We start from the raw sequence: 23,813 nt of genomic DNA, 5'->3' as shown, positions 1-23,813 counted from the left end.
CCTCTTGTTTTTTCCCCCCTGTGATTTTGTTTCTTTAGCGGCTACCCATTAGTTAATAAAGACACATACCATGTTCGCTTCTGCTAATTTAAATATTGTAATTACCCACAATCCCCACCTTTCTTCACTCCTCCCACCCTTGGAAGATACAAGTAGAAGTTGGAAGGCCGCTTTACCTTTTCACTTTCCATTGTAACATGGCAAATATAAAAGAGAGGTTTTGAAATCAATTCTTAAATTTAGGTAATTTGATAGTAAACACAGTACCTTAGGATTTCCTCGGACGCTACAGTTCAGGGTGGCATTGTAACCAGCGATGGCGTAGGTGTTGACCAGAGGCTGAGTAAACATGGGGGCCTCTGTGAAATCAAAGTCTTCATATACGGGATTTTTGTAGATTTTACCTTAAAAATGAATATTGAAAGATGTTTAAAAATAGAAGTTGGCTTGAGATCTATTATTCATGAGTAAAACCCCCCTCAACTCAGAAGATCACAAGCAAATGCCACATGGAATTAGTCTCAGGGCACACATGAGCCAGTCCCACCTGAGGTGCAAGGCCAAAGCGGTCAGGAGATACTAAACCTAGCTCTGAATGGATGTAGTTGTCGTTCTGAGTGTCTTGATCAGAAGTGTGTCCTAGTGTAAAAACGGCAGTGAAGAACTTGAAAGTAACTGAATGAAAAGGTAGGCTTTAGCTCCCTGTTTCTCCAGAGCAGGTCTCAGGTGATGCTACATTGAAGGTGTCGACAATAAAAGAGACCCAAGAAATGTTCCCTCTCGGTGTGACATCCTCCATGTGTAGACCCAGTGACCAGACACTGGGACGAACTGAATTGGTAAAATCTATACTAGTGTAACTCCCCTAGAAAACAACTACTACAGAATTGAAACTTCACTCGACTATCGTTGCCATGACTTCCCAGGGATGCTCATTGTCACCTCCTTTCTCCACATCTCTCATCCTCTTCCATTGAGCCAACCAAGGTGTCCAGGCGTCGGTCCACCCTCAACTCACCGTCCTTGGCGATCACCGCACTCTCCTTCGTCATCGTGGCGTCCTCGCTGAGGCCACACATGTTTTCGGCGAAGACCCGGAAGTAGTATTCGTTCCCTATGACCAGCTCGGTGATGGTGGCATTGGTACGGTGGTAGTGCTCGATGACCGTGAACCATTCCTGAGGGGGGAAAGTGATGATTATCAGATGAAAATTGCCTATTGATTGGAATAAAGAGAATGTGCCATTAATGAAAAACAGCACTAATTTCTAGGCTGAAGGCAATGACAATATACATTTAATATTATATGACTTATCTACGGTTGTCTGCAATTTAGTCATCATTTACACTTTATATTCATATCACCTACTGCTGCCATCTTGATATTTTTCATAGCTGCATCATGTCTGGTATCTATTTATCTGCCCATTTATCTATCAGTCTGTTGTGGGACAAAATATAATTGTTTAATGAATGCTTTAATTTATTAAGAGTAATAGCTGAAGGTAGATCACTAGAGAACAATTAATAGTATCCAATAAATTTGCCTTGCTTATTAATTTAGGTTGTTCTAGCTATCACTTTATCCCTGCCTGCTTCTCTTGCTATACTTTCTGTACCATTTTGAACACAGCTTATGACTTTAACCGGGATGCCTTTCCCTCATACCCCTTGTTAAATTTTACACACACACACACACACACACACACACACACACACACACACACACTTGTTTGCTCTCCCAGCTGTAGTAAATACACCCATGACATAAAGCCTGCTTTCTCTTCCCTCTGCACAGAGCCTATGGCAGTCCCTGGTACCTAGCAGGTTCAATACACAGAGCAAATACTAAATATTTAAAGGACAAGCGAATGAATAAATTAAGACACTTTAAACATTTCTGTCCTCACCATGCTACAAACTAGAATTTCAAAGCTTCCTTGTTTCAAAAGGAAAAGCATTTCCCTTGGAATTCTCAAGGCTATTATTATCTAGAAATTTTGAATAATTTAGTACAAAAACATAGTTATGTGTTCATTTATTCCTCAAAACTCTTTATGTAAATCTTTACCTAACTTTTTTATATTGGCTTATCATTTGGTTTTTATGTTTTTTTATCTTGCCTTGACTGTGAGTACCCTCAACATGGGAATTATCTTTCTTCCTTTCTTTTATTCAGCTGCTACAACGGTGCTTAACACACAGTAAGAGAACAAAAAAGCGAGCATTTGGGCCCGCAGACTAGAAACAACACAGGTGGGAGGCCATGGGGACTTGGTGAAGACTGGCAGCTGTAGGCATGAGGAGACAAGAGTGACCTTGTCCCCTTGAAGAAGCATTGGTAGAATTAACACCTTCTTGTCCCTGGTTCTGTTGTTGCTGAAACTCAAGAGAAACACAGGGGTGGGTCAGAGGTCACCAGGCAGACTCGGTCATGTGGCCCGGCAGCAAAGTCCTGGCCCCGCTGGACTTGATTATCTTTTTTTTTTTTTTTTTTTTTTTTGGTTTTTCGAGACAGGGTTTCTCTGGCTTTGGAGCCTGTCCTGGAACTAGCTCTTGTAGACCAGGCTGGTCTCGAACTCACAGAGATCTACCTGCCTCTGCCTCCCGAGTGCTGGGATTAAAGGCATGCGCCACCACCACCCGTTGACTGACTATCTTAAGAATAAACTGCTGTGTGAGTATGTTTGCCTGAGGTTGTGTGCAGACTGCAGACTACAGAATGGCCCTTTGTAGAGACTCTGGTGCCTCTGGGTTCTCTGCCAGTATCAGGACCAAGCCCCAAGAAAATCCTCACTGCAAAACAAGTCTGAGCTGTTCAGTCCTTCTTGCAAGGTCATCCACCCATCGGGCTAGCGCTTCGGCTGTTCAGTTTGAAGAAAATGTCACTTGAAATGCCAAATCTTATTTTGTCATGTAGCGCTTAGGGGGAAAAATCCATGCTAAAGAACAGTTTAGGGAAAGAAGTAGTTTGAAATAGGACTGTCTTTTCCACGCTGGCCCCTTCTCTGAAGCCAGTATAACCTCATGACCCAAGTTCTTGCTGAGCTTGAAATGGTAATGACATTCACTAGGCTGTTTTTATCACGAGGACGAATGTTCAGACATTCCGATGTGTGTCCAAACATTCTCCCATTCTTCCACTCTCTTACAGGTGGAAGTGGGAGAGTCTAGCATACAGAGTCTTATTCAGCATTAGCACGAACATTCTGCTTCTCATCAAGTCATTGATTCTTTCAGAGCCCTGATTCCTCATCTATAAAACATTATAACAAACCATTATTCCCAAAGGGTTGCATCTTGAGCACATTAGGCTGGTTTCTTTCTCAGAAAATTAGCACATGATGTAACTTTCAAAATTTTTCTTTTATAACTGATGTTTATTCACTTTTAAAATTTTTGGTTTTAAGCACATATACCATTTGACATTTATTCCTAAAGAGAAACCATTTCATGGTGAATATTTATTGAATGAAGAATGAATTCTGTTTGCATTTCGCCACCTGCTTTAGACTATCTTAGCTTTAAATAACCAAGCAAAATAAGTATCTGAACCTCCATTTTAAAGATAAGGAAATGGGGACCAAGAAGGTCAAGGGACTGTCATGCACACATGGCGTAAGTGGCAGTTCTAGTGTTTAATTCAGCTCTGTGGCTTGCAATGCCCCACCTTGCTGGCTCAGCCACGTGGCTCCTCCACACCCCACAGGCTCTGCCAGAGAGACCTCACGGCATCCCCATTACCTCTGACGGGTGTGTCTTGGCTCCTGATGTTGAATCAGAAGCCAGACTCACCATGCTCTTCTTGTCGGCCTTCTGGATGGTGTAGCCTGTGATGGCAGCATTGCCGTCGTCCTTGGGCGGGGTCCATGTGAGAGCGACATTCTCTCCCCACACATCTTCGATAGTCACAGCTTGGGGTGGCCCTGGGCGGTCTGTAGGATGGATTCATGCCGTGACTGTAAGCTCTATAGCAGGCACATGAGGATACCTTAACACGTCCCTTTCCTCTTACAGCCTCAGTCACGGCGTCTGCACAGGGCCTGTGCTTCCTTCATCCCAGACAGGGCCAAGGGTCTCATGCTCCTCCTAGCTTAGAAAACCCCTTAAGGTTTGGCAAGAGGAAAACAGTGCTTGGTTCAGAGAACTCCAGGTTTCCCAGAAGAAGGGTTGACTTTAGTTCCATGGTTTTCACTTGTGGGTCACGACCCTTTGTGGGTGGAATTACCTTTACACAGGGGTCACATATCAGATATTTACCTCCTAATTCATTACAGTAATGAAGTTATGGCTATGAAGTAGCAACAAAATAATTTTATGGTTGAGGGGTCACCTCAACATGAGGAACTGTATCAAAGGTCACAGCATCTGGAAGGCTGAAACCTCACTGCTTTAGTTAGAGAACCTCAAGTCCCAGCAAATTGACTGGAATAAAAAAAATGACTGAGAACAAGGCTTCTCTTAATTAACTAATTTTTATTGTTTGGTGTTTTAATTAGACATTAAACTCAGCATTCTCCTGCCTTAGCCTTCTGCACACTGGGATCACAGGCATGCATCGCTCTGATGGACTCTTAAATTCTTTCCGTGTGCGTGTGTGGGTGGCATGCGTGTGTATGTACACGTCAGGGGTGGGGGACATACACAGTGGTGAGGAGGGTGTCACGTGTTCTCTCACTCTCCACCTTACCTCTTTGAGGTAGAGACTAGCCCTGAACTTGGAGCTACCGGTTTTCAGCTAGACAGGCAGGTAGTAGCCATAGCACAAAGCAATCCTGGGATCGCCTTTAGCCAGGCAGGTAGTAAGTCACAGCACATAACAATCCCGGGATCTTCTTTAAACCCAGTGCTGGGGTTATCGGCGTGTGCAGGACCATACTTGGCTTGAGGTGTGGACGCTGGAATCCAGCGTCAGGTCCCCACGCCCCGTAAGCAAACGCTCTTGCCCTCTGAGCCATCTCTTCAGTCTCCTAAGTTTATTTACTGACAATGCAAACATTACAGAAAAGCTTACGCTGGCAGGCGGAGAGCTGTGATTAGGATCCCCACTCTGTCCCCTAATTCTGAACAAAAGCTAGAGCTAACCTACTGATTACCTTTCTACGGGCACACTCGCACACGCCATCGCCTCCGGGGTTTAACCGTTTGCTGACGTTTCTTTACCTTAGGGAGACGTCGTCTCTCTCCATTCAGACTGTAAAGCTGGTGAATTTTGGGTGGGGTGAGGAGCGTTTTATATGGTCTAGAAGCCGCTATGGCTTTTCAGCATAAACCATACTTTATCATGAGGAAATCAGAAAGTGGAAGCGGAGAGAAGTGGATATAAAGCAATGCAGACGGAGCTCACTAAAAGTGTGCCGTTAATTCTCTGGCCCACATGTCCCTACTTCTCCCAAAACATTTAGTCTGCGAGGGTTATTTTGAAATACTAACAAATCGTACTGTTCTTACTGCTTATTTCTTTTTTTCAAATTGTTTATTTGCTGATTTGGTTTTGGTTGGTTGGCTTTTGAGACAGGGTCTCTCGATGTAGCCCTGGCTGGCCCGGAACTTGTTCTGTAGTGGGTGACAGGCTGGCCGCGAACTCACAGAGATCCTCCTGCCTGTGCCGGCTGAGTGCTGGGATTAAAGACTGCACCACCACTGCCTGGCATCTCTTTTTTAATCTTAAAAACATGTTTGAGTAGAACAAGCTTCGCACATTCTTATCTCTTTCCTAATGACAAAGACCAGTAGTCTCCACCCTCCTTGGACAGAATGTTCTAGTCCCCTCCCCAAAACCTACCTACAATCTGGATGTCGATCGAGGCGTTTTCCTCGTACTTGTCCACTTTGACCTGCAGGTCGTACTTGCCCGAGTGGCTCCTCTCTGCTTTCCTAATGAAGATGATGGTATCAGTCTCGGAGTTGCGAATGTTTATTTGATTCTTATCGATTTCCTGACCATCCTTCTTCCAGGTCAGTTCTGGTCTTGGTTTGCCCTAAAATGAAAGACAGAAAGGTTGAAGGGGAGAAATGACATGGTCTTGAGGTTATTTTTTTTCCCCATAACATCACAAGAATGACAATGGCCTAACTTATCCTAGGCAATGATGGGAAATGCCAAACCCTGACCTGGTGGTGGGTGAAACTAGGCAAGCAAGACCACTTCCCACTGCTGCCTTCTGTGTGTCGGCTATAGGACCTTCATTATCCCCGCAATCTACACATGGGTAAGTATCATTATCCCCACTGATTTGGAAAGAGGGGTTCATCTATTTGCCCAAAGCCTTGAAGTTAAGAAGCCTCTAGAACAAGTTCTCAAAGGCAGATCTGCCAGACGCCAGCAGGGCGGCGCTCAAGAGCATGTGCTCCGGGACCCTGGAACCTGTGCTGCACTACTGACCACTTGATAAGGTGTGACCTTGGGAAAGTTAAGATCTCCGTGCCCCAGTTTCTCAATCTGTAAGACAGGGACAACAGTAGTGTCCACTTCACAGAGCGGTTATGAAGACTAAAGTCTTCTGCCCTCAGCATGCGTGTTTAGCGGTATCAGCTGAAAGGTAATGATTTTCTTCTGTACTTTGGCCCCCTCTCAGTCCAGTCTAGAGTCTCTCTAGCTGCTGAAACAATAAATTATAACATTATAATCTTATCCATAGGTGTAAGTTTCGGTTTTTTTGTTTTGTTTTATTTTTAACTTTTGAGACAGGGTCTCATGTAGCCCAAGATAGCTTCAAGCTCCCTGAGTAGCCTAGGATAGTCTTGAACTCTGAAGCCCTCACTTTTCTCTCCTAAATACGAAGATGACGGGCATGTACCTCCACACCTGGCACAGTTGCTCATTTGACATAGGTCTTGTGATGTGGACCAGCTATCTTGTTATTTCCCTTAAACTCACAGAAGTCCCCCTGCCTCAGCCTCCTGAGTGCTGGAAATACAGGCATGAGCAAGGTGTGTGGGGGCCAGGGGGGAAGAGGGAAAGGGAGAGAGACCTAAGTTGATTATTGTATTTTTTTTAAAAAAAGCCAAGTTAATCTCATAGACTGTAGACTCTTGCTGGAATGATTATTTTACAATGGACTTGTAAATCAGTTAGTGACATCACAATTTCAAAGTAGATTCTGTTTGGGAGCCATTGTGGAAACAAAGAGAACGCTGTTTGGTTGGATAAAGGAACCTGACTGCAGACACTCAGTGTCACAGATTCTTCCAGCATTCCTTTGTCTCCTCTCTCAGAAACTCCTGCCCCACCTCACCCAGTCTCCAGGCACGAAAGGTTTATGGCATTCTCCATGGTTGACCAAACCTTTCTGGGGAGGTCTGAATCACGATGAACTTAAAGGCTACACCACCTCCCTCTGCCTTTTGAACACTCTAGCCCCGGGAAGACACAGTGAGAGGTTTCTGCCCTTTACCTGGAAAGGAATAACCAGATTGACAGCCTCTCCCACTCTGCGGATGTACGTCTGCTTCAGGTGCCTTGGGATGCGGATCTTCGGCGGCTCTGGGGAAGGGTGGAGAAGCGTAGGTGTGCAACCAGTCTCTGAAAATGCCCTTGCCCAAGTGGAATGGCATGGGCTCACACCACTTTCACACAATTCTGATGTTACTCTAACAGTGTATTTAGCAAATTTGGTCCAAACTGTTTACTTTAAGTACAGATATCTTTTTATTTATTTTCATTTATTTGTGAGGTTTTTCGATGCAGGATTTCTCCATGTAGATCTTTATTTTTAAGATGTATGTTTAGGGGGTTAGAGAGATGGCTTAGCACTTAGGAGCACTGACTGCTCTTCTGGTGGGGTCTGCCTTGATTCCCAGGTCTTGCAACTGTAATCCAGTTACAGGAGACCCAATGCCCTCTTCTGGCCTCTTCAGATACCAGGCACAAGTATGGCATCCTGGCATACATGCAGGCAAGACCCTCATAAGCATAAGATAAAGTAAAGTGATATAAAAGAAAAGCACGTAAGTGCTCAGAGAAGTAGAAGGCAAGCAATCCCCCTGTCTCAGCCTTTCAAGAAGCTGAGACTAAGGGCATATAAAAGGATGATCACCTTTTTTTTTATATATATCCATTGATCATTGGGAAACAGTTACTATATAGAATTGTGAGATCTTCTAGATGCTGATGTTTTATTGTATAATATTTTATATTTATTTCTTTGTTGATAGGACCATGATATTGATCAATATTTGTAAGTATTCAGAAGCTGCTGATGCAAGTATGCAAGCCTGATGACCTCAGTTCAACCCCTGAAACCCACGTGATGGAAAGAGAAAACCAAGCTTTGAAAGTTGTCCTCCAGTCTAGAAAAAAAAAAGCTATGGACTCAAAGACCAAGATTAATACAGTTAACATTTTTTATGTTCCACTCTACGGCAAAACTGAGCCTTCTCTTTAACTATGAGCACATGGCAGGGTAGCTATTGCAGCTCTGTGGATCTGACCTGATTCATGCAAACACACTGATGCCTTCATTTACACTATCAGGGCAGACATTAGTATGTTGAAAAGGCCCAAATGTATCTATGTCACCATGTAAATGGTTGTGACCTTGCAGACCCACTTGAGCTCGAGGGCGGGTGCAGTTCCACTGGAGTTGGTTAAGAGAATCTGGCCAAGTCATTTAGCTGGTCTTCTGAGTACCAAATTATAAAACCCAAAGCTGACCTCCTAAACTGCCTAAAAATCAAAAGAATGGCAGTAAAGTAAATTTTAAGTCGGGTGTGTGTGTGTGTGTGTGTGTGCGCGCGCGCGCATGCGCACATGCAGAGGTCACCCTTGGGTGTCATTCTTCAAGACAATGTCCACCTTGGGCTTTTGTTGTTGCCTTGTTTTTTAAGGTGGGAATCTCACTGGCCTGGAGCTGGCTGATTGGCTACATTGGCTGGCCAGCATGCCCCTGAGATCTTCCTCTGTCTCCCTAGCATTGGGAGTACAACATATCACCATGTCTGGCTTTCTTACATTGGTTCTGATGATCAAACTCAAATTCTCATGCCTATAGGAGGGCTTTACGGTCTGAGCCATTTCCCCCGCCCTTGAAAGAGATTTTAAAAGGTAAAAGCAAGGGCTGGAGAGATGGCTCAGAGGTTAAGAGCATTGCCTGCTCTTCCAAAGGTTCTGAGTTCAATTCCCAGCAACCACATGGTGACTCACAACCATCTGTAATGAAGTCTGGTGCCCTCTTCTGGCCTGCAGGCATACACAGACAGAATATTGTATACATAATAAATAAATATTAAAAAAAAAGAAAAAAAAAGGTAAAAGCAAACAGAGGAAAAGGCAGATTAAACGTGAGAGCAGTTCCACCCACCTATGACTTCCTTCACAAGGATGGGCTGAGAGTAGTACTTGGGCTCACTCGCCCCAGCCGCGTTAATCGCCTTCACACGCACGAAGATCTTTGCATCCGTGGGCAGACCATTGATGGTGAACTTCGTCTTGTCGATCAGGTCCGTGTTTGCAACGATCCAGTCCTCGGCTAAAATCAGTTAAAGAAGAAGAAAAGGAGCAGGAACATTGTTTAGCGAGAGAAGCCATCCCAGGCCATCACCACCAACTCCAGCTTAGCATTTTATTTGTACTTAAATCCTTCAGAAGAAAGTGATGTGGACTATATTCAGGTTATGACTATTTAAATACCTAAAAAAATGCCCCCAGATGACTAACGTAAACAACAGGCAGAATTAAATTAGCCTCTGTTGTTTCTGAAAAAATAAAATGAAAACTTCTTGCTCAGGAACAAAGTGCCTCGAGTAAGAGAAAGTGTTCCCAATAATCTTGTAGTAGCTTTACTCCAAACTTGGCTCCATACTGTTTGATTTAATCCTGATAAGTTAATCCTTAATAAACTTTAGAGTTCAGAAAGACAGGACATTGCCCTTCTCATGAAGGAAAGGCATTATTCTTGCCACGTGGTCTCTGTTTTATCTCAGCTGGCTTATTATCATGGAACCTTGGTGTGAGCATAAAGACTCCGAACATTTGCATTCATGAAGAAAAGCCAATTCCATTTACACAGAGGAAAGGAGGCTCATGACCTGATATTGCATGAGTTGGCACAACCCTTTCCTTCAATCAAAAATTGGGTTTTCTTTTCCAGCAGTTCGTAGCTTTGTCTACGCTCTTATAAATCAAAAGACTTTAAACCCAGCGTCTAGGATATACAAGTATTTCAACTTCTAAAAGTCTGAAACGACCACTGGGAAAAGAGAAGCCTGGGGCCCCCAATGAGAAAGTCACCCCTTCCCACCCCAGCCCTATGGACTTCTGTGTGGAGGTGGGGGAGGTCTTTCGTGTCAGGTCATGGAACATTCCCAGATACGGGTCACAGAGTAAGAAAGTCCGAGAGCGCCACAGATACTTTACCTGGTAGATCAATCGCAGCCTCCCCATTCTCATTAGACTGTTTGGCTGATGTACCTTTGAGAGTCCGTCAATACATTAATTAAAGACACCCACTTTCACACCAGGAGACTATCGTTATCGTAATCAGCATTCTCTGTTAGTAAGTATGCAGAGTAGACAAAGAGACCTGTCTTCAGGGTAGTGATGCAAGAGACCAAACGTGTTAAGGGGAGGCACAGCTTCCTCTCTGGAGCCTGTGGGTTTTGTCTACAGGCACCTGCCCCAGAGAAGAAAGGGTGAAGAAAAGAGAAGAGGAGAGAGGCTGGGATACCTCCACAGGCGGGAAGAAGAGCTAGAGAGTGAAACAAGACCTTGAAGGAAAAGGAAGAGTCAGTTCTGGAATCCAGGAGGAGCAGCCTGTTCCCCTCCAGTCCCCCAGGGAATGGGATGCTCCCATGGTGGGGCTCCTTCCCCAGAGCTAGGAGGACCCTTTAGCACTGTCTTACCAAAACTCAGCTGTGCCTTAACACAGTGGAAATGGAGTCAGCCCCGGCAGCTCAGGGAGCAGCCCTGGTTATCATGGCAAAGAATGCTGCATCAAGAAAACAAACTGGATGTTCCTATGTCCCTGTTCCATGCGAGGGGCTCACAGGATGGTTTGGGGCTTGTTCCAGTGGTTTGAAACAATGTACCTATTTTTTGGTACCAAGGAGATGAGCTGGGGTAAAGGGTCCAAAGTGGCTGCCTCTGGGAGCCTTGGCCTCCCTCTCTCTTTTCTTGACGGCTGAGAGGGCATGCGGATGATAAAAATTACTCATGACTTTGAAAACAGATACGTCCTTCAGCGAACAGTCTGCGTGCTCGCTATTGTGCTGGCTGCACGGGCAAGACTCAGTGGATGGGAAAGTGAAAGCGAGAGATGAGGAAAAAACACAAAAGAGCAAAAAACAAGATGAGAAAGACGAGAGAGGACCAAAAATCGCCCATCTCTTCGCATCCGAGCTGCTTGAACTGAGGGGCGGGGAGGGCGTGGGTAAGTCATTTAATCACGAGGTCTATATTCTAAGGAAAGGGTGAACTTGAATGAAGACAACAAGAATAGAATGCTTCAGGCATTAAAAATAAAATAGAAGATGCAGAGTAATAAAAATAAACGTACACAATCTTAAAGAAGAAAGACTTTTACAGACTAAACCTGGCATATCCAAAAGCATCAAACACTTCAGAAATTAGTCTGGAGAAGAAGCAGCCATTAAAAGAGAATGAAGAATCAGGCAACCACATTAAGAAAACCAGGAAAGACTGCGAGGGGAGAGATACGCGTTACGAAAGAGTTTCCATAGAAAGCTAACCCCGACATGTTATGTGGCAAAATATATACATAATGACCATGTACACGTGGACACATACATATGTATATCCTCATATACATATATATCCACACAGATCACACACAAAACTGTGTAAAATACACTTGGTTGTATTTTATCTAAGGCGGGTAACATCAAAATGACAGCCATCTATCATTTTGCTGTATCTTCTCACGTTTTAAACCTATCAGAAAGAAAAGAGTAAAGGATTGGCTCCGTTTCATACACATACAGAAGAGTCTTGCTCAGAAGTCACATCACCCATAAGTTAGGGAAGTCTGCTGGCCGGGTCATATGAAAAGCAGAACGGAGGGCTCGGGACAACCGAACGGAAAGAAACCATACTCGGAAATGCTGGCGGATGCTCTCGTTGAATTGGCCACAGTACCCGCTTCCCTCCCTCTGCTAACCCTGGACCTTTTTTCTTTTAAGATCCCCCACACTGGTTTTGGATCAAGGACCTTCAAAAGCTTGAAGAAGGCATATCAACTGGAGTGAGGGCTGGGTAAGAGAAAACCAGTGGCCCTGGGTGCTTCAGCCCCATCTCCTTTTCTTCCTGAGTGGCAGCTGTCATTTCTGCCAGGGCCCCAGTGCAGGCTTGGATGTCAACAGTGGCTCTTCGTTAAGCGTCTTCTCTGCAGTGACTTTCCTCCAAGGACACACATCAGTGTTTACATTCTTGATACCCAAATGCATTGCTGCTTCTCGTCCTTCACGGGGAGTTCCAGTGTTAAAGTTTGGGGTCCAGAGGTGATTTTAGAGGTTGACTCTTGGTCTTGCTTGGTGAGATCTCAGTAAACTTCTTGGGGGGACTGTTTGCCTGCTGCCAACCAGAGAGGGGCCCGACTCCAGAGCCAGGGCTGTTCCTGTCTCAGTCACCTATTGCCTGTTCTTCTTCTCTCTCTTCTTTCCTTCCTTCTTTCTTCCTTCCCCTTTCCTCTCTTTTTTCCCTTTCTTTTTCCTATTTGGGAATCAAACCCAGGGCTTACCACACTCCAGGAAAATCTTTATCACTAAGCTATACCCCTATTCCATTTTCAAATGCCATTTTCTTCTGGCCATGGCAAGCAGGAAATTAAAAAACACCAGGCAATGAGTGACTATCACACCCTTTCGGCTTTGGATTCCTGGGATATTTTATTTCTCCTCTCCTTGACTTTAATCAGCGGAGTTCTTTGGACTCTTTCCTTTCCCCTCCAAAATTTAATTTTCACATACATACAATAAGTTATTGCCATATGTTGAATGCATCGCTCATGTTCTCTGGGATTAAATCCTAGCTTCTTAAAATTAAGAGTTGCTTTCAAGTCCTCCTCTCTTTAGGAAGAAAAGGCATGCTTACTGGATTGCCAGATGCACAGTCTATCCCCCTGTGCTTGCCCTAAGTAGATGTTCAGTGCTCAGCGGACACTGCAGCTGCAAGCATAGAAATGGCTGTCCCCAAAGCTTTGCCGAAAGACCATCCTCCTATGCCAGCCCAGTGGTGACACCCACCTCACAGCCCAATTCAGATGTTTTTATCCTCTCTCTATATATAGCATTAAATACCAGAGGATGTCTATATTCACCTCCATCTTAGAAAGATGACCTTTGGCTTGGTATTGTTTTCAGGAAGAAAGCGATGGTTTCCCAAGAAAGACAAAAGAAAGTAAGGCATAGCTCACCTAGCACTGAAGGTATTCACTGTAACTACTAGGAGTACTTACTTCCTTCCATGCAATACTCTAGCACATAGCCATCTAAACCTGCTGCACCAATCTGGTCCGGGGGCCTCCACTTCATGGTCACCGACGAGTCGGTAACGGAATCAACAGCCAGAAGAGTAGGAGGGCTGGTCACAGCTGAAGAGATCAAAGTGGGGAAAAGAAGAAACCGTGAAGATGGAGCCATGGCGGAGCACCCGCCATAAGGTAAGCTGGGATGCAACTAGAAATACACGCAGAAGCTCCAGGCATTGCTAACATGCAGTGAGAGCTCACAGAGCCTGGCCATAGGTGAGCCAACCAGAGCATGGCCATGAGTGAGCCAAACATAGTGTGTGAGTCAACCAGAGCGTGGCCATGCGTGAGCCAACCAGAGCGTGGCCATGAGTGAGCCAACCAGAGCATGTGAGCCAACCAGAGCATGTGAGCCAACCAGAGCATGTGAGTCAACCAGAGCATAGCCATGGGTGAGCCAACCAGAGCGTGGCCATGTGTGAGCCAATCAGAGCGTGGCCATGGGTGACCAACCAGAGCGTGGCCATGCATGAGCCAACCAGAGCGTGGTCATGTGTGAGCCAACCAGAGCATGGCCATGTGTGAGCCAACCAGAGCATGGCCATGTGTGAGCCAACTATCTGACTGACAAAAGAATCTTGGAAAGACTGCCACACTCCTTCTCCAGTTGGGAAAGTTTGTGGAAGAGGTTGGACAACCACAGGGAGTTAGAGAAATCAATTTGGGGGAATCTAATGATCTAAAGTTTCCATAACCCTAGAATTTGAAATATTTATCATTTTTAATTATGCACATATATGTGGGAGGGGCTACGTGCCCATACAGGCAGGTGCCCGGCATCAAAAGAGAGAGTTGTCGGATCCCCCCAGAGCTGGAGTTAGAGGTAGCTTTGAGTTTGCCCCATGTGGCCGCTGGGTCAGGCTCAGGTCCTCCACAAGAGCAATGCCTGTTCTTAATCGCTGAACCATCTCTCCAGCTCTGAGATTTGTCATTTTAAACAAACTCTTATACTGAATTTTCCATTTCTTAAGGAATACTTAAGTACAATAAAATTGTAGAGACAGCCTATCTTTCATTTGCCTATGCTGGACTTTCTGTTGTTGTTTCATAGATGAATTTAAGATGCAGTTGTAAACTGAGGTAGAACTACAGGGCACAGAGGTTCACTAGCAAATGTAGCTATGGTCTATGACACTTTAAGAAGACAATGGAGAGGAGTCACATGGTCTCAGTTTCATGTTTACAGTCAGGAACGGCAATGGGAGCCACCCACAGCTCTCACTGGAGTTCTGGAAATGAATTCCAAAACCTATCTTCTGAAGACGGTCAGGTCAACGTCTCCGAAGTCTGTATTGATTTGTTTTGTTTTAGTTTTGGTTTTGGTTTTTTGAGACAGGGTTTCTCTTGTGTTGCTTTGCAGCCTGTCCTAGAACTCACTCTGTAGACCAGGCTGGCCTCAAACTCACAGAGATCCACCAGCCTCTGCCTCCCGAGTGCTGAGATTAAAGGTGTGCGCCACCACTGCCAGGCTGTATTGCATTTCTTTCAGTATTGCCCTTAGCCCTGTCCGGCTGGCCCAGGTCATCCCAGGTCAGAAGTGAGAGGGAAAGCAGTAGTAATAACGGGGTGGGGGGGGCAGTGATTTCCACAACAGAGCCGCTTCCCTGGACTCACCCAAAGGAACAAAAGGCTTGGACGGCATACTGGGCTTGGAGATACCAATGGCATTGACCGCAAAGATGCGGACCTCGTAGGCCACGCCTTCAATCATCTTCTTGGGCTCGAAAGTTGTTTCCTTGCAGAGATCAAAGTTCAGTCGCATCCACCGAGAGCTCTGCTTCTTTTTCCTCTCAATGAAGTAGCCTGTAGTGTACAAAGTAGAGACTCTGATTATTTATCTTGCCCCCCAAAATTAAACTTTAGTAGACAACTGTTCTTAAAATTTTGCACATTCTGAGAAGACAGAGAGAAGCAGACAAATACATTTCTGTATTAATACGCCTTATTCCATCGGCTGTTAGAGATCAGATACATTTCTGTATTAATACGCCTTATTCCAGATCAGATAACAGAAATGTTAATCTCTAAGGGACAGGCGAAAGGAACTAGCGGGACTAGAGAAATAAAGCTGTACTAGAAAAATAAGAAATGAATCAGAGATGTGTAACTCCTAGCAACTTAGGAGTTACTAAGCAACTGTGGCTGAGCAGTCAAAAGCCAAGAATCCAGAAGGTGGCAGCAATGGGAATAAGGGGGAGGGTGGAAAAGATCAGTTTTGTAAACTTTATTACTACCAATAGAAAAAATTATTTCTCTGTTGAGCAGGCAAATTCTCCTATGAATTTTATGCTGAAAAATTCCTTCATGGCACAACCTGTGGAGGTTCGAATGAGACTGACCCCCATTCAGAAGCTCCCATCAGGCCCAACTCCCTGCCTGGTTGCAGATCAGGATATAATGTTCTGAGCTACTGTTCTGGTGCCACGTCTGTCTGCTTACCACCATGATGATCGAGGACTGCCCCTTGAAGGCTGTAAGCAAGCCCCCGACTAAATGTGTTCTTGTCTAAGAGTTGCCTTGGCCAGGGTGTCTCTTCAGAGCATGAGACCAGTGGCTAAGACATAGCCCTATGGTACTCACTGGCCGGAGCAATGGAAATTAGACTTGGAGCTGGCTTGGAATTAGTTGTTGAGTGAAAAGAGCAAGCAAGAGAGAGAGAGAGAGAGAGAGAGAGAGAGAGAGAGAGAGAGAGTGCAGGTGGTCAGAGGAAGTGCATCAGAGCCACTCAAATCCCAAGGAGCCGTAGAACATCACAATAGAAACTTCAATTTCAACAGATACTTGAAGTCATAGCATATATTACAACAAGCCACTGTCTCCTCCTTTCCCTGGACAGTCAGGGAGACTAGGCCAGGACTCTGCCTACTCAACAGGCTTCTTTTCTAGACTCATTTTCCAGAACGTATTCTATTCTGATATGCATTGAGAGAATGCCAACCGCACAGGCTATCACATGGATTGATCTGTCTGTGATTACCCAAGATTGGTGACCCTCCGTCATAGGCAGGGGGCTCCCAGTTCATGATGCACCAGTCATCTCCCACTTCCGTCACGTTGGGTGCCACTGGAGGGTCCGGGATGTCTGCGGTAGACAAGACAGAAAACTGTTAATGGTGAAGTATGGGCTCTGGTTGCAGAACCTGGTACCATGGTGATTTGTTGTTGTTGTTGTTTTTCCCCTTTTATGAAATTCATTTAAAAATTAATTTGGGCAAAATGTCAACACAGGGTAAGGGGAAAGAACTCAGTGAAAACAAACACAGCGATGTCTAAAATCCTTGAAAACTGTCACGTTAGAAGGCATGTTCCTCATGGAGCCCAAGATGCTTGTTCTTTTCTCTGAAAATGGCAACAAGAAGTCGTTACCTAAATGATGGATATAGTTTTCTTTTTTAACTACAAAATGAACTTTCAGTGAAGTGGAACCAAGGACTAATTATTGTCAATTTTACATCAAATAGAAGATTTAAGGTATTAACTGGAGGAAATCACTTCAGCATTGGCAAGACACCAAGTCTTGTAGTTTAGCTTCTGGTAAAGTGACTAATTTAAAGTCTATTTGAAATTTGGTTTCTCAAGGAAATCCAAAGTGGGAAGAGGCACTCCGGAGCATCTGGGACGCTAATAGCTAGAGTCATGTTCCTGGGTTTCAGCTTAGGAAAAGTGGATTTAAAAAGCTAAGAACCAAAGTCACCATTCCTCAAAATGTTTGATGTGGGAAGTTAGCAACTGTGTGTCAGTGACCTTTAGTGGGTACCCAAAAGTCACTACCCAGAGCTAGTGAGGTCACAGATCTCAGAGGAGAACCTATGACTGGTGTGTTACTAAACTACCATGATTCCTAACTGCATTCTAAATACTTACTGTTCACCCACAAGTAAGTTCTCACCCCTCAACAAAGAAAACTTCGCTTTGCAACAGACTATTACAGACTACCACAACTGTTCATAATGCATATGCCAACAGTCACGAAGTGCCCACACCAGCTGATATGTCTACAACACAAGCTCGAAATCCCAGACTTGGGGAACACTACAGAAGAGGGGATGGGAAGATAATAGGAGCCAAAGGAGCAAGACGTCTGTGTGATTGCCTGTCCTAGCAAACAGGTGGCTTCACCCATGATTGAACAGTATGCTGTCTAAACAAGATGGTAACAAGTACAGCCATCAACGGATGTGCTAACGTGGAAGGGGGGAATCTCGTAGGGCTCCCCCATACATAAAGAACTGCACAGGCAACTAAGGAATGCTGGAGATGGAAGGAGCCATCTTCACCATGGGTGAGCCCCTAGTTGGTTACCCAATACCAAGCAGTCAGTCCTGAAAGCACACACATGCAAGTAACACTGACTGGACTGGGCAGGTTGTATTTCTACACATGCATTTGGTGTGTGCGTGTGTGTGTGGATGTGTGTGTGTGTGTGTGTGTGTATGCGTGTGAATAAGAATTGAAAGAGGCCATGGATTTGCGAGAGAATTGGGGAGTATGGGAGGAGTTGGATGGAGGAAAAGGAAAAGGTAAAATAATGTAATTATCTCTTCATTGTAAAAACAACTTAAAAAACTTTAAAGGTTATTCAAAGGGATGACAACCTTGAAAATCTAAGAAACCAGTAGCTCCAAATGCCCATGACTATTCAGCTATTCAGTCCCTCCAGTTAAAATTCCTCTAGGCGAGGGAGGGGGTAAAAAAAATTCCTCTAGGCAAGAAAACAGAGGAGACAAAGAAGAGGGAGGAAGAAAAGTAACAGAGATGGACTGTAGAGAGACGCCAGCTTCCTCCTGTCAGCTCTGGGATGGAGGCTGGCTCCGTGGAGGACTTACCCACAACTTTGATCTTGATGCTCGCATGCGCTTCTCCGGCTTCGTTTTTCAGGTTGATGTTGTACACGCCGGAGTCATCTCTCTCCGCCACGTCAATGACCAGCGTGCTGCTGTCAGGGTACGACTCTGCCCTGATCCGGCCACTGCCCTCCATGATAGCCTGACGAGGAAGAGGCAGACTTGGCATGACGGGCTGACCTACTCCAGTTAGCCCATCCCCACACGGGGAAACCCGGACTTGATGTGCTCAAAGCCCACACAGCTGAAAGGGAGAGAGCTGGATCTCTATTCAAAAGCCCGGTAACTACAAGTTTTACCAAGAGAAAGTTGGGGGACAGAAGAATACAAGGGTGGAGGGTGTTGGGATTAAAGGCGTGCACCACACCACCACACCCAGCTTTAGCAAACACATTGATTTGTACCTTTTTCCTTCACCGGAATCATGGGGGAAAGGGCCAAGGAGAAGGTTGTGTGAGACAAACCTTGTCTGCTCTGCTCCAGATGGCCTTGGGAGGTGGCTCCCCTGTGACAGGGATCTCAAGACGAAGCTTGCTTCCGGCAATGACTGTTACCGTGTTGTCAGCATCAAGGCCATCCAGGATGATCTTGGGAGGATCTGGAATTTATTCAGCACAGCGTTTGTCACCACACACCATTTCCATGTATTTTGGCTAGTGACTGGCTACTGATAAACATGGGTAACAATCAATTTTCAACCTGGCTAAGAGTATGTATGTGTGTGTATTTATATGCATATATATGCACATATACATAGATATACACACATATATACACGTATGAATAAATGTGCATATATATGAGTCATCACAACACTTGGTGCTTGGCACCCTTAACTGCTTCTTGTTAGACTTATAAATCAACTACTTATATGGATGAGTAATATCAAGTTGATGGATCTTTGAATCATATAGCTTTCGATACATTATAGTCCAAGGTGAGCAAGCAAGTGGACAGCTGTATGATAATGTCTTTGATCTACTCACCAATGACATGAACTTTGGCAGACATAGGAATGTTGTATGCGTCTGGAGTAAACACATATTCCCCTTCATCTTCTGTGAGAGCGTTGGCGATGACTAACTTGTGGATTCTAAAGAAATAGGAGAAACAGATTCCCAACACTGTGCAAGGCTGGAGCGTACCCATGACCCACGCCAAAGAGAGAGTCCTTTACTTAATGCACTTGCTTCATATAGGAGAGGGAGAAAGAGAGGGACATGGAGAGATGGGGGGCATTTACTCTATTTATTGACCAAGTCAGCTCTGGTTTGGAGTATATGAAAGTATCTCTGCACGTGCAATCTGCTTATTATGTATATAAGTGTCTATTATTCTTTTCTCATAACTTCAAAAAGAACAAAATGCAGTATCTTAATAATGCTACACTTAAACATACAAGAAATGACAAAGGGTAACACTGACTTGGGTTACATGCATCAAAGAATAATAGCTCCTAAATTTACGGGTCACGAATCGGTGAGGACCGGATGGAACGTATGGATCATTCCACTGTAAAACGTGTGTAGCTCGGGGTGGAGCATTACCTAGCATGTGTGAGGCCCTGAACTCAATCCTCAGCACCACATGCATGTACACTGAAGTAGACACACATGCAGTGACATATAAAGGACAATCTGCGATGTTATGGATGTGTGTGTTCTCATATACATATGAAACTTTAAATCCTCAGCACCACATGCATGTATACTGATGTAGACACACATGACATATGAAGGACAATCTGCGATGTTATGGATGTGTGTTCTCGTCTACATATGAAACTTTAAGGACTATTTTTAAGCTCCATAAAGCCACTTGCGATTGGGTGAGAGTCTGGGAATCAAGGTTCAATTTCTTGCCTTTAAATCTTTGCTAGATTCTAGGCAATTATGCTTCCTCCAAGAAAACGAAAATAGAAGGAAGGTCATATGACAGCTATTATTATTTAATATAACTTAATTAAATGACTGATATAATTATTGTGTAAAGTTTTTTTTTAAGATTTATTTATTAGCCTGGTGGTGGCACACACCTTTAATCCCACTCAGGAGGCAGAAGCAAGAAGATCTCTGTGAATCCAAGGCCAGCTTGGTCTACATAGAGAGTTCCAGAATACCCAGGACTACACAGAGAAATCCTGCCTCAAAAAAAAAGAAGCCAAACAAACAAGAAAAGATTTATTTTTATTGTATGTGTATGGGTGTTTTTCTTAAAAGTATATATGTGTACTGAGTGCATGCAGGGCCTGTGAAAGTCAGAAGAGATCTTTGAAACTAGAATTAAGATGTTGTGAGCTACCGTGTAGGTGCTGGGAATTGAACTCTGGTCCTCTAAAAGAGCAGCCAGTGCTCTTAACCACGGAAGCATCTCTCCAGTCCCATGCTATAAGCATCTTAATTGACATTTATTTGCATTCTGGAATCAGGCAACAAGCTCCATAAAGCAGAATGAGTGCTCTAAGAAACTGAAGAGAGGAAGCTGATATTATAGACAAAGGTGGGGGAGCAGCATCAGATAACACAACACAGGTTCTTCCCAAGCAGGGGGAACTCCCTCCTCACGCCAACTCCACGAGTCCAGTTCTAGGGTTTGGTATTAGTCCTCATTATCTCAATTCCTGCAAACTCAGACAAACAACTTGGTTTGGGCAAGGCAGGGTGAAACTTCAGCATGGTACCTCCATGTTCATCTGGTCTGCCGGGCCCGGGGCAAAAGTTCAGCCCAAACCAGTGGGCTCCTATCTGTCTTAAGGAACACTAGGGCCAGCTGCTAAATGGTCAAGTCCTCAGTCATTCCTCTAGCCACACGTTCTGATGGTGCCGTTGGCAGGTTTGGGATGGTATGCCGTCGCATGAGGTAGCATGAGGTACAGGCGGAGGATCTCAAGCAGGATGGGGTGGGTATACAGCAAAGCAGTGGCCGGTTCTTACCAGACTGTGAACAAGTCGTCTACCTACTCTCCAAAGAAAGAGCCCACGAATATGTAACTTGGGGAGTAGGAAAAGTGAATGTGGCCCACCCTGCTGGCTTACCTTCCTTTGTGCACGACCTTCACACGGTCGCTCTCCTGGACAGGCAGGCCATTTTTTGTCCATTTTCCTGGCACGTTTTCCGAGATTTCACACTTCAAGCACACCTCTTTCCCAAGTTTGACAGTCTGATCGGTCAGTGGCGTCGTGATTTTGAGGGGCCTCACTACAGAAACAGAGAGCGTGATGGACCCACAGCCAGGCTGCAGACCAGCCCGCGTGGCGGCATTTCACAGGGTCCGTCAGCTCGGCTGCCACCCACGCTCTGGAGAGGACACGTTTTCCCAGTGTCGGTGATGGAACTGGACGGAACCGGGCGTAGCACAAGTCCATCACCTCAGATATCCTTCCCGTTGGTTGTTCGCCCATAAGATAGGAGCCACATCCATTCACGTCTAAGGTTTACAACTGTTTACGTGATTTCAGATAATCCTCGCGCTACTTCGTGAGGCATTCTAAGGCCACGCCCACAAGGAAACCTCAGGCTCCTTTCAAGGTTAAGGCTAAGTACTGTATTTACCAACAATTTAATGTGAGAAAAACTGCGACACTTTTTTTCCCTTTGGAATGAGATCTTTATCTTTTATTGTTTGAGACAGGGTTTCTGTGTGTAGTTTGGGGGCCTATCCTGGCACTCGCTCTGTAGACCAGGCTGGCTTCGAACTCACAGACCTACCTGCCGCTGCCTCCCAAGGCGTGTACCACCACCGCCCAGCTTATCTTTTTATTTTTCTAAAGACTTGTTTGCCTTTATTTTATGAGTGTTCACTTGAATGTAAAGCTGAGTTAATAAACACAATCTCGAATGGATTTAGAAGACATCCGAGAAGTCTTACTTACAGTCAACGCTTAGTTTGGCAGATGATTGTCCCCCGGTCGTCATGGCTGAGTACTCTGCGCTGTCTGCCTTTGTCGCACCTTCTATGATCAAAGTGTGTTTCTTGCCCTCAACTTTAACTTTGTATCTTGACTTTGGACCCGGGAAGATCTCTTCACCATTCTTAAACCTGAGTGTGCATGGATGTAAAGGGAGGAAGAAGACGTTCAGTGGAAAGAAGAAGGGAATAAGGGAGGGTAATGGGAGACATGATCAAACTAATTATACTTATGTATATAATATATATGTAAAAAAATGAAAAAAATAAATTTCTGGAAATGTTTGTTTATTGTTTCATCCCACTGTCTTCCGAGGTTCCTAACATATCCCAGACATACAGGAAGGATTCACTAAAGAACACAACTCAGGTCCACTGGTCAAGTATTTTGTACAAAATCACATTAAAAGAACATGAGCACTGGGCGGTGGTGGTGCACACCCTTAATTCCAGCACTCAGGGAGGCAGAGGCAGGCAGATCCCTGTGAGTTCGAGGCCAGCCTGGTTTACAGAGTGAGTTCCAGGACAGAACAGGACCCAAAGCTAGACAGAGAAACCCTGCCTCCAAAAAAACCAAAACCAACAAATATACAAACAAAAGAACATGGAGCACCTCTTCTCTTTCAATCAGGGGTGGGTGCTAAGAATGAATTCGGCCTGACTTTCGGACTCACAACACATTTTTAAGTTACCCATATTCCAGATCAGTACTAACAATCTTTTTCACGCTCATGACTACTGATTCCTGTGGCGTAATTTACTCAACATCACATTTCATACTATGATCTTCAAGCTTCTAGTTTTTAATTTTGAGCTAATAACTCTTGGGGAACATACAATAAAAGACTCTTCCTTTCCCACCACCTTGCATTTTTGTTTTTATTTGTTTGTTCGTGAATGTATGTGTTGCAAATGGTCAAACTGAAGACCTTGAACCAGGTAACTATGCGTCACCATTAAAACCACATCCCCTGGCTCTTTTAAATTATCGAAAGGGGTTGGTGATTTTCATCCTACCATATTTTTCTAGGGAACTGAAAATATAAAGTGGTGAAAAATGAATTCTTGGGCGAAAGGGCTGGGGGCTGGGGTCTCGAGCGTGCTAGGTGAACACTGTCCTCCTGGGTTACCTTCCCAGAGACAGTGAGGATTGAAATGGAAGATAGGCACATTATATTTTTCATGTAAGTTGCCGGTTAGGATGGCTACAAAGTTGAGGAACACCCATGCTATTTCCAGTCAAAACTCTTGGGTAACCTGCGTGATCCATTTCCCAGCAAGTACCCGCCTCCCTACGTCTCTGCTCAGACAGTTCTCTAGGAGTTGGCTTTTCAGCTCATGGTAGGGTTTGGGTTATCATCTCTGCTCATACAGAAGAGGCTGAGATTGTTCTCATGTTTAGTAGAAGATGGTCCCATGTTGCATTCTATTGGTCTATCAGACACAGGCAGGCATCCACAAAGCGATTTTACCATTTGACATTGGCGTCATCTTCCGACACCTCAACTTCCAGCTCCACTGTCTCCCCACAGTAGGCGTTTGTGTCTTCCAGCTGCTTAGTCAACATAATTGGAGGCT

The 23,813-nt window shown here is 44.7% G+C and overlaps 1 protein-coding gene across 8 annotated transcripts in view; it reads right to left on the bottom strand.

The window, feature by feature from the left end:
• The window catches only part of Mybpc1 (myosin binding protein C1), a 77,678-nt gene that overhangs the window by 6,524 nt on the left and 47,341 nt on the right, over positions 1 to 23,813 (bottom strand). For all 8 annotated transcript variants that reach the window (XM_075954749.1, XM_075954748.1, XM_075954741.1 and 5 more), the window contains 15 exons: positions 23,708 to 23,813; positions 22,201 to 22,367; positions 21,364 to 21,526; positions 19,315 to 19,421; positions 18,793 to 18,926; positions 18,311 to 18,470; positions 16,462 to 16,566; positions 15,099 to 15,287; positions 13,413 to 13,547; positions 9,303 to 9,470; positions 7,398 to 7,486; positions 5,786 to 5,981; positions 3,796 to 3,935; positions 1,019 to 1,178; positions 268 to 404 (listed from right to left, as the gene is read on the bottom strand). In XM_075954749.1, coding sequence (XP_075810864.1) covers positions 268 to 404; positions 1,019 to 1,178; positions 3,796 to 3,935; positions 5,786 to 5,981; positions 7,398 to 7,486; positions 9,303 to 9,470; positions 13,413 to 13,547; positions 15,099 to 15,287; positions 16,462 to 16,566; positions 18,311 to 18,470; positions 18,793 to 18,926; positions 19,315 to 19,421; positions 21,364 to 21,526; positions 22,201 to 22,367; positions 23,708 to 23,813 — 2,156 coding nt within the window. The remainder of the gene's footprint in view (positions 1 to 267; positions 405 to 1,018; positions 1,179 to 3,795; positions 3,936 to 5,785; positions 5,982 to 7,397; positions 7,487 to 9,302; positions 9,471 to 13,412; positions 13,548 to 15,098; positions 15,288 to 16,461; positions 16,567 to 18,310; positions 18,471 to 18,792; positions 18,927 to 19,314; positions 19,422 to 21,363; positions 21,527 to 22,200; positions 22,368 to 23,707) is intronic.

The sequence above is a fragment of the Microtus pennsylvanicus genome, chromosome 20, assembly GCF_037038515.1.
Source record: "Microtus pennsylvanicus isolate mMicPen1 chromosome 20, mMicPen1.hap1, whole genome shotgun sequence".
Classification (NCBI taxonomy): Eukaryota; Metazoa; Chordata; class Mammalia; order Rodentia; family Cricetidae; genus Microtus; species Microtus pennsylvanicus.
Note: the sequence above shows the minus strand (reverse complement) of the source record. Positions and strands in the feature narration are given on the sequence as shown.